General features: G+C 43.0%; 1 protein-coding gene across 1 annotated transcript; it reads right to left on the bottom strand.

The window, feature by feature from the left end:
• Positions 1-4,998: 4,998 nt before the first annotated feature.
• LOC138353067 (uncharacterized) lies at positions 4,999-5,949 on the bottom strand. Its single transcript, XM_069305708.1, has one exon. The coding sequence runs from the start codon at positions 5,947-5,949 to the stop codon at positions 4,999-5,001; it is 951 nt and encodes a 316-aa protein (XP_069161809.1).
• Between the last annotated feature and the right edge of the window lie 4,300 nt (positions 5,950-10,249).

The following is a 10,249-nucleotide window of genomic DNA, read 5'->3' as shown; positions in this document are numbered from 1 at the left end:
ACTTGAATGGCTCATTGCAGTGCACAGTTCACTGATCTTCGTGCACAAGCCTATCTCTCTTAACCCTGGATAGTGACCTGGCGTGTTGGGTATCTCCAGAATGCCCACTTAACCTGGAACACTTTTTATAATACGGAGGCCACCGTATGTCCAGCCAGGAAGTAGATACAGGGAGTTAAGCATACTTACCACCAAGGGTCAGTGAGTACATTGGCTGGTGCAGCGTGAGAGTAGAGGGGAGACGCCAACGACCGTCTGACCTCTGGGGTCAACCGGCGTAATGGAGAATAACAGCTATGATGTGGTCATGACGTGTTCATGACGTCATTCCTGCTACTGATCATCGAACGGTCAATATGATTGGTTCCCGCTCATTTGCTGCAATTGGTCAAATTGTAACTCTTTGTGCTGGGTGCCACGAGATGCCCGGCAGCACTTGTAAAGTATTCTTGTGAGGGATCTCTTGCATAGAGGACGTGTTCTGTTCTGTCTATCGGCCAATAGACTGAACACCGTCCATTCCTCACTGTCAAGTTAACTCAGCGTTTGAAGATTATACCACACACTCGCCCAGAATCACGAGTGTGAATATATTATTCAGAAGCCTAAAGGGACAAATCTCCAGAGCGAAACAGACTGGTATCAGGTAACCCCTGGTGACAAAGATCGTTGTGAGTGACTTAGAGTGAACTAAGGCAGTGCCGCCACCTAAGTAACCTGTGTGTGACTTTACAACAGTGTACCTGCATGGTACCACAGCCGCCGCCAGCCGCCACTCGTCCCAGTACCTCAGTACCTCGAGCGCCCGCCGCCGCCCTCACTACTACATGACGTCACCACCTTACTCATCGCCAGAGCCAGTGTGTGTGCGTGTGTCTGTGTGTTAAGCCTACAGCACGCCCTACTGCAAGTACCCTCCGTATCTACGAGCAAAACCAGCTGCCAGGCCACCTACGAGTGCTTGTATAAATGTGCCTGAGTGAGAGAGTGAGTAAGGAAAGGTACCTTATCTGTAGGTACAACAAAATCTTGTCATTGTTTTATTGTGTCTGTGTTGATCTGAGGGATCAACCACAGTTCTCACCTTCTCATACCTGTCACAGGTTATAGGTGAATCGATGGTGAATGCGTGGTTGTGTGGGGTATCACGGCATTTCACTCGTCTGTGAAAGTGAGCATCACATACACCACACATTTAGTTATTGTGTGACATTATTATTGTGCATGTTATTGCCTGTCCCATTGACAGTGTAGTTGTGTTTATTGCATATCATCATTACCGAGTATCCGGTTGGAACTCTTGTGATCCCTTTGCATACCGGCAGTCAGGTTGCCGTGTTAATAATTGGCTGTCAACTGTGTTAAGTTAGGTGTTTCTCCACGAGTGGATATGAGTCGTTTAGCCAGACGTCAGGAGTCTCGTTAATACAACCATAGCTTTGCTGACGCCAATCTAAAGTAAATCAAGCACCCTGTGTATTAGTGGTTAAGTTAGTAAATAAACTACTGTTAAGCTTTATGCGGTGTTTCCGTTGAACCACTTCTGAATACTGCCAATATTACTCAAGCCTTCAGCTCTGTCTCCAACACCGAGTTGCCTATTATTCACTGAACGATAAATGTGATGAGGACCCTAGGAGTCCCTTAAAGTGTTAAATCATTGAGGAGATTCCAACGATCAACGTGGAGCTGGACCAGGTGAGGCTAGTCTGAGAAGAGACCCTCAAGGACTCTAACTCGACCTTGCTCCCAGGCCCTGTACGGTTGCTCTCGTATTTTCTATTCTGCTAATTCCGACAGTTTCGTGACGCGTCTGCCACATGTACATTGGCGACGTACGCATTGCAGTCGTGAAAGCAAAAAAGAAAACCCCTACAAATAGTCATGATAACTATGTTGGGTGTGCAATAGTCTTGATGACGATGATGGAAGTGTAATTGTCATGATGACTATGTTAGGAATGTTATAGTCACGATGACGATGTTCAAAGTGTAATAGTCATGATAACGATGTTGGGAGTGTAATAGTAATGACGACGATGTTTTGAGTGAAATAGTCATGACGACTATGTTGGGAGGGTAAAAAGGTTGGGAGTATAATAGTCATGATGACGATGTTCAAAGTGTAATAGTCATGATAACGATGTTGGAGGTGTAATAGTCATAATGACTATGATGGGAGTGTAATAGTCATGATGACAATGTATATAATGTTACAGTCATGATGACTGTGCTGGGAGTATAATTGTCATCATGACTATGTTGGGTGTGAAATAGTCATGACGATTATGTTGCGAGTGCAGTAGTCATGATGATGATGTTGGGAGTGTAATAGTCATCATGACTATGTTGGGAGTGTAATAGTAATGACGATGATGTTTTGAGTGAAATAGTCATGACGACTATGTTGGGAGGGTAAAAAATACATTGTTTGAGAGGAGTCTTGTAGAAACTGGTAAGAGTAATTATAATATAATGTTTCCATGATTCAGTGGTTACCTCTTGTGAAAATCGTGATGAGTACTTTAGTCAGAGTTGATTTGTTTTTTGTATTGAGGCTGGTATTTTGTACCTTGATTCCATGTATGTCTAACCATCTAGGGAGATGGGAGTATTAGATAAACTTATAGCGAGTTTTTTATCTATACTGTGTAATATTCCATATAGAATTGGGTAGCAGAACATTGCTGTGTATACGTAATCTTCTTAATAAAAAAAAACAATAATAAATTTTTTAAAATATAGTTTGTATTATTAAAAGTACTGTACTATCCTTATTAAATCATATTAACTATGGATCATTAAGATCTCATGTAATAGTCATATTTCTTTTGAACTGCTAATCCATGCTAATCATTTTTTAATCATTCATTAAATTGTGCATTATGTCTCAATTTTTCACTTCCTTGGATATACTGTACAGTACAAAAAGATAGGATAAAAATAAACCAGTAATATTTCTTTCATTATAATTTTTATTTAAATAATTGCATCAATATTTTTTCAGCTGACAGGATTTGTTTCACCATACAGGTGCATTATTTGTTAAAAAAAAAAATGGTTTATTGTTACACACAATGGTGCTACATAGCCTTCCCAGCTTGGTGCCTTCTTTTAACACTTACTTACTGATTAATAAATTAATAATAATAAACAAATTTTATTCAGGAAGGTTGATAACCTTCAATAATAACAATAACAACAGTTAATTTACAAACATAATGTTGGATTTATAGACAGAGCTAGTACATACAATACCTAAAGCCACTAATACTCATAGCATTTTGGGCAAGGTGTGGGGGAAAAACACTTAGACAAAAACTTAATAGTAATCGGGATTAGGTATAAATTGTGTTGAAAGAAGGAATAAAAAAAGGGGGGGGGGGGTAACATAGCAGAAATCAGCAATTGTACATGTATGTGAACAAACAGCATTGTTTAAAAAATAGCAAGACATGGGTTGACATTTAGGAGGTAAGGTAGGGTACATGGAGTTAATTAGGTAGTACTTGGTTTTACTCTTAAACTGGTTGAGAGGTACAGCCTTTGACATGATTCGGGAGGTCATTCCACATTCTGGGTCCCTTGATTTGTAGAGCACTTCTAGTTTGGTTACACACAGCCAAATTGTGTAACAGGAAGAGGTCTTGGACACAAATTTGTTCCATGCTAAATGCAGAGGAACCAGTTGAGTCACACACAGATATCACATCACTAACGTGATGCATCAAATGAACAAATCCACAAGGGCCGTGACGAGAATTCGAACCTGCGTCCGGGAGCATACCAGACACTGCCTTAATCGACTGAGCTACGACAGGGTAAAATGGTTGAAACCTAAGTTCTACTGAACTTACTGGATCCCGTAGCCTCTCCAAGGCACAAACCAGGCTTTTACACAACCCCCCCCCCCTGCACCCGAGCTATGTCAATAGGCCGTTCTCTCTCTTCGCCCTTACATCATCACACACAGAGATCACACTAACGTGATGCATCAAATGAACAAATCCACAAGGGCCGTGATGAGGAATAGGGGAATCCTCGTTACGGCCCTTGTGGATTTGTTCATTTAACCAGTTGAGTATTTCTGAAATAAAATAAGTTGCCTCAGCTTATAAGGTAAATAAAATAAGCATTTCTCAAATAAGTAGTTGCCTCACCTCACTGCCTTACTGCTACATAGCCTTCACGGCATAATGCCTTCTTTGGATAATTACTTGTTCAACACCCAACTTGTGTAACAGGAAGAGGTCTTGGACCCCTACTTCCCTCTTTCTTTTTTAATAGTACATATAGCAATAATTATAGCTTTAAGTATTCAATGAATACAGTTTTTGACATTTTTTACCATTCTCTTTACCTAGCATCATTTGTGCAGCATATTTTTATTTTATGTCTCACCCAGATTTAATTTCAAAATAAAACCAAACTAAATAAATTAGAAATGGTTATGTATAGCTAAGGTACACCCTTACTACTAGGTGAACAGGGGAATTTGGTGATAGTAAATGATCCCATCAGGCAGGGCTCATCACCTCTTCTCATATTTCATGTTCACCAATGTTTATTTACTTAATAACTACTGGTATAATATCTTGCTATTATAAAACTAATTCTACTATCATAAAAGACATATTTACTTTAAGTTTCAAGCAGAGAATGCATATAGAACTAACACGAAGGACTCCTCTTCACGAGATTCGCCAAATAATAATCTTTTGTTATATTAAAATCGATCCCAGTGTTATGTAGTAGAGAAAAATTGAGTTATATCCAGTTTACGTAAGGCTACGAGTGGCCAACACCACACTTAGATCTTGGACCAAACTTACGAAGGGTTTTCGACTTAGTGTAGCTACCTGAATACCGACGTAGCCGCCCGAAGGCGCTAAGAAGGAAAACATTTGTTGATAAGAAGAAAAACATTCGTAAGTACCTTCGTGAATCTGGCCCCAGGACTTTCGGCCGGTACTAGGACTCTCACCAGGTACCAGGACTCTCACCAGGTACCAGGACTCTCGCCAGGTTCCAGGACTCTCGCCCGGTAATAGGACTCTCTCCTGGTACCAGGACCCTCGCCCGGTACCAGGACTCTCGCCCGGTACCAGGACCCTCGCCCGGTACCAGGACTCTCGCCCGGTAGTAGGACTCTCTCCCGGTACCAAGACCCTCGCCCAGTACCAGGACTCTCGCCCGGTACCAGGACTCTCACCCGGTAGTAGGACTCTCGCCCGGTACTAGGACTCTCGCCCGGTACCAGGACCCTCGCCCGGTACCAGGACTCTCGCCCGGTACCAGGACTCTCGCCCGGTAGTAGGACTCTCGCCCGGTACCAGGACTCTCGCCCGGTAGTAGGACTCTCGCCCGGTACCAGGACTCTCGCCCGGTACCAGGACTCTCTCCCGGTACCAAGACTCTCTCCCGGTAGTAGGACTCTCTCCCGGTACCAGGACCCTCGCCCGGTACCAGGACTCTCGCCCGGTACCAGGACTCTCGCCCGGTACCAGGACTCTCGCCCGGTAACAGGACTCTCGCCCGGTACCAGGACTCTCGCCCGGTAGTAGGACTCTCGCCCGGTACCAGGACTCTCGCCCGGTACCAGGACTCTCGCCCGGTACCAGGACTCTCTCCCGGTACCAAGACTCTCTCCCGGTAGTAGGACTCTCTCCCGGTACCAGGACCCTCGCCCGGTACCAGGACTCTCGCCCGGTACCAGGACTCTCGCCCGGTACCAAGACTCTCGCCCGGTAGTAGGACTCTCTCCCGGTACCAGGACCCTCGCCCGGTACCAGGACTCTCGCCCGGTACCAGAAATCTCCCCCGGTACCAGGACTCTCCCGGTACCGGGGGAGATACCGGGAGCCCTGGTACAAGGACTCTTCCCTGGTACCATGACTCTCCCGTCGTACCAGGACTCTCCCCTGGTACCAGGATTCTCCCCTCGTACCATGACTCTCGCCGGTACCAGGGTATTTGCATGACACTGTCCAACCTACTAACGCCTTCCTATACGTGTGTATTTCCTTAATAAAAGGAAGAAGAAGCTTTCTTTTAAATTATTGTTTAGTTTTCTCGATTATATTATCTACATTATTTAACAATTTAAGGTAATAATTAAAATGCTAAAAAAAAAATATTTGTTTGAAAAAATGCAAATAATTTACTTCATTTCGTAGAGAACACCTTGTAGGATAGCTGGAAGAGATTCGATCCCGGGTCGTCCACACAGCTGGTCTGGAGTGTATAATCCCTCGCACCGCAGCCAAACACTCCGGGATTATCACTGCTCACTGGTTGGTGACCAATGTAGTGACTACAGACCAGACCCAAGTAAAGCTTTCAGCTCCAGCTTCATTATCACTTACACGATGTATATATTAGTGAATATATATATCAATGTGTAGTGAATATAGTGAATATAATGAGTGGACAAAGTCCACGAGGGCTGTGAGGGGGCGGCGAACCTCCGACCTTGGTATTGCCAAGCCGCACCCCCTACCACTGGACCTACGCTCACTTGTGTGTTAAGGAATATATTATCCACGTTCATCTTACCTTAACCGTAATCATATTCTTCAAATCATATAAACAATCATCAGACTCGTACTGCTAATTATATCCGGGTTGGCATCTTTTGGTAATTATTTACTTCGGGGTTATTGCTGTGCTTCTATGTGTTGCGGTTATCGTTGTCGGCCATCGTTCATATTGTTGAGGTTATCGTTAGTTTTTATCGTATGTGTCGCTGTTGTTCTTGTATTTAGGATCTTTTGTGATCTACCGACCATAGGTACAACAATACCACCCACCTATGGGTGGTATTGTTGTACCTATGGTTGGTATTGTTGTACCTATGGTTGGTATTGTTGTACCTATGGTCGGTATTGTTGTACCTATGGTTGGTATTGTTGTACCTATGGTCGGTATTGTTGTACCTATGGTTGGTATTGTTGTACCTATGGTTGGTATTGTTGTACCTATGGTCGGTATTGTTGTACCTATGGTTGGTATTGTTGTACCTATGGTCGGTATTGTTGTTCCTATGGTTGGTATTGTTGTACCTATGGTCGGTATTGTTGTACCTATGGTTGGTATTGTTGTACCTATGGTCGGTATTGTGGTACCTATGGTCGGTATTGTTGTACCTATGGTCGGTATTGTTGTACCTATGGTTGGTATTGTTGTACCTATGGTCGGTATTGTTGTACCTATGGTCGGTATTGTTGTACCTATGGTCGGTATTGTTGTACCTATGGTCGGTATTGTTGTACCTATGGTTGGTATTGTTGTACCTATGGTCAGTATTGTTGTACCTCTAGTCGGTATTGTTGTACCTATGGTCGGTATTGTTGTACCTATGGTTGGTATTGTTGTACCTATGGTTGGTATTGTTGTACCTCTGGTCGGTATTGTTGTACCTATGGTTGGTATTGTTGTACCTATGGTCGGTATTGTTGTACCTATGGTCGGTATTGTTGTACCTATGGTCGGTATTGTTGTACCTCTGGTCGGTATTGTTGTACCTATGGTCGGTATTGTTGTACCTATGGTTGGTATTGTTGTACCTATGGTTGGTATTGTTGTACCTCTGGTCGGTATTGTTGTACCTATGGTTGGTATTGTTGTACCTATGGTCGGTATTGTTGTACCTATGGTCGGTATTGTTGTACCTATGGTTGTTATTGTTGTACCTATGGTCGGTATTGTTGTACCTATGGTCGGTATTGTTGTATCTATGGTTGTTATTGTTGTACCTATGGTTGGTATTGTTGTACCTATGGTCGGTATTGTTGTACCTATGGTCGGTATTGTTGTACCTATGGTCGGTATTGTTGTACCTATGGTTGGTATTGTTGTACCTATGGTCGGTATTGTTGTACCTATGGTTGTTATTGTTGTACCTATGGTCGGTATTGTTGTACCTATGGTCGGTATTGTTGTACCTCTGGTCGGTATTGTTGTACCTATGGTCGGTATTGTTGTACCTATGGTCGGTATTGTTGTACCTATGGTTGGTATTGTTGTACCTATGGTTGGTATTGTTGTACCTATGGTCGGTATTGTTGTACCTCTGGTCGGTATTGTTGTACCTATGGTCGGTATTGTTGTACCTATGGTCGGTATTGTTGTACCTATGGTTGGTATTGTTGTACCTATGGTTGGTATTGTTGTACCTATGGTCGGTATTGTTGTACCTATGGTTGGTATTGTTGTACCTATGGTTGGTATTGTTGTACCTATGGTTGGTATTGTTGTAGTTATAGTCAGTTAAGGTGAAGTTATTATTAGTATTGTTGTAGTTATCGTCAATGCTATAATTATTGTCTGTTATGTTCAGATAACATCTAGTTTTCATGGTTATCTTCGATAGTGTTATCATCGTCGATGTTGTAGTTATTGTCGGTGTTATTGTGGTTATCGTCGCTGTTATTGTTGTTATCATTGGTGGTGGAGTTGTTATCATCAGGGATGTTGCGATGATGTTTGTTTGTGTTGTAGTTATCGTCGAAGTTGTTTTGGTTATATGCGCATTGTCGTGGTTTTCGTTGGCTTTGTCGTCGTTATCGTTGGTATTATTGTGGTTATCGTTGTTACTGCTGAGGGTATAGTTGACGGTGTTGTGGTTATCGTCGCGCTTTTGTTGTGGCTTATTGTGCATATTGTTGTAGTTATCGTAGACTGTGTTGTAGTTATCGTTGACTTTGTTGTGGTCATTGTTGTCGTTGCTGTAGCTATCGTTTTTGTTATCAGTAGCGTTTTAGATATCGTTAATAGTGTTATGGATCTTATTTAGGTAAATCCTATAATACAATAGACTAATCGGAGAGGTGTCTTGTGTATCGTTCAATTCCGGTAAGTCACTGGGAAGCCTCCACGACCCGGGTAGGGGGAGAGTGGTTCCACTTCTCACTTCTATATCCCAAAATATGTAAATTGAAGTTGTATATATATTTATATGGAAATGAAACTGGGAGAGGGAAGGACGCTAATCGATAAACTAAAATGTCATCAGCAAGTGAACGTTGTGTGGATGGGGGAGAAGGAGAGAGAGAGAGAGAGAGAGAGAGAGAGAGAGAGAGAGAGAGAGAGAGAGAGAGAGAGAGAGAGAGAGAGAGAGAGAGAGAGAGAGAGAGAGAGAGAGAGAGAGAGAGAGATAGAGAGAGAGAGAGAGAGAGAGAGAGAGAGAGAGAGAGAGAGAGAGAGAGAGAGAGAGAGAGAGAGAGAGAGAGAGAGAGAGAGAGAGAGAGAGAGAGAGAGAGAGAGAGAGAGAGAGAGATGGGGGAGGGGGTTGTTGAATATCAGTTGGCATCGTAGCGGCTTATGACTTATTTAAATTATATGTTTTTATTCATATTTGTACATATTCAGGAATTTGTACTCCAGTTTATTGACAGTTAAGAGGCGGGACCACAGAGCCAGAGCTCAACCCCCGTAAGCACAACTAGGTGAGTACAACTAGGTGAGGGAGACGGGGAGTCTACCTCCCTCACACACCTTACACGTCACGTCTAATCACTGTAACAATTTGGACAACATACTGTCTTCACATATCATTACACCAAGCCTAATCACAACTTTAACCCCCCCCTCCCCCAAGACTTTCCTCATATCACCCTATCACTCTAACCATTTCCACTACACACTCTCTACATTACTGTTGTCTTAAGGTTGTACCAAGAAAGCACATCTTTATGATCAATAGTTTTGAATGTCGCTGTGTGAATAGTTTTTATTATTATTATTTATATATTAGGTACATCTGCATTTGTGCAGCTGCCATAGACTTTATGAAGGGGAGAACAGTGGGTCAAAAGCTAGCTACGTGGTGCTAAAAACTTCCCCATCACACAAGATGGTTAGTCATAGAGAGGCATGTGATAAGTAGTCTGCACTGACAGACTCCGGGTGCATTATGAGGACTGCGGGCGATGAGACACAATAACGTGGCTAAAGTATGTTGACCAGACCACACGCTACAAGACTTGACTTCTAGTATCGACTTGAGAATGGTCCAGGACGGACTGGAACGTCGTCGTGCATTATGAGGACTGCTAAACTCTATGGACTTTTAGGTGCAATTTTCATATCAAGTGACCATCTGGAGCAGAGGCCGCTTCCCCCTTCATGAGTGGCATTGGGGGGAATGAGCTGACCTCGACCACGCTATAAGACTCTATAAGGCTCAATAAGGCTATAAGAATCCTCGTAAAATTACCAGTCACCATGTAAAGTTGTGTTTGGCGTCCAAC

Source organism: Procambarus clarkii, chromosome 56 (assembly GCF_040958095.1).
Source record: "Procambarus clarkii isolate CNS0578487 chromosome 56, FALCON_Pclarkii_2.0, whole genome shotgun sequence".
Lineage (NCBI taxonomy): Eukaryota > Metazoa > Arthropoda > Malacostraca > Decapoda > Cambaridae > Procambarus > Procambarus clarkii.
The sequence above is the reverse complement of the archived record's forward strand: the minus strand, read 5'-3'. Positions and strand labels throughout refer to the sequence as shown.

Bases quoted from the DNA above. Each gene is read 5' to 3' on its own strand.
- LOC138353067 (XM_069305708.1), bottom strand. From the start codon at position 5,949: ATGGTACGAGGGGAGAATCCTGGTACCAGGGGAGAGTCCTGGTACGAC.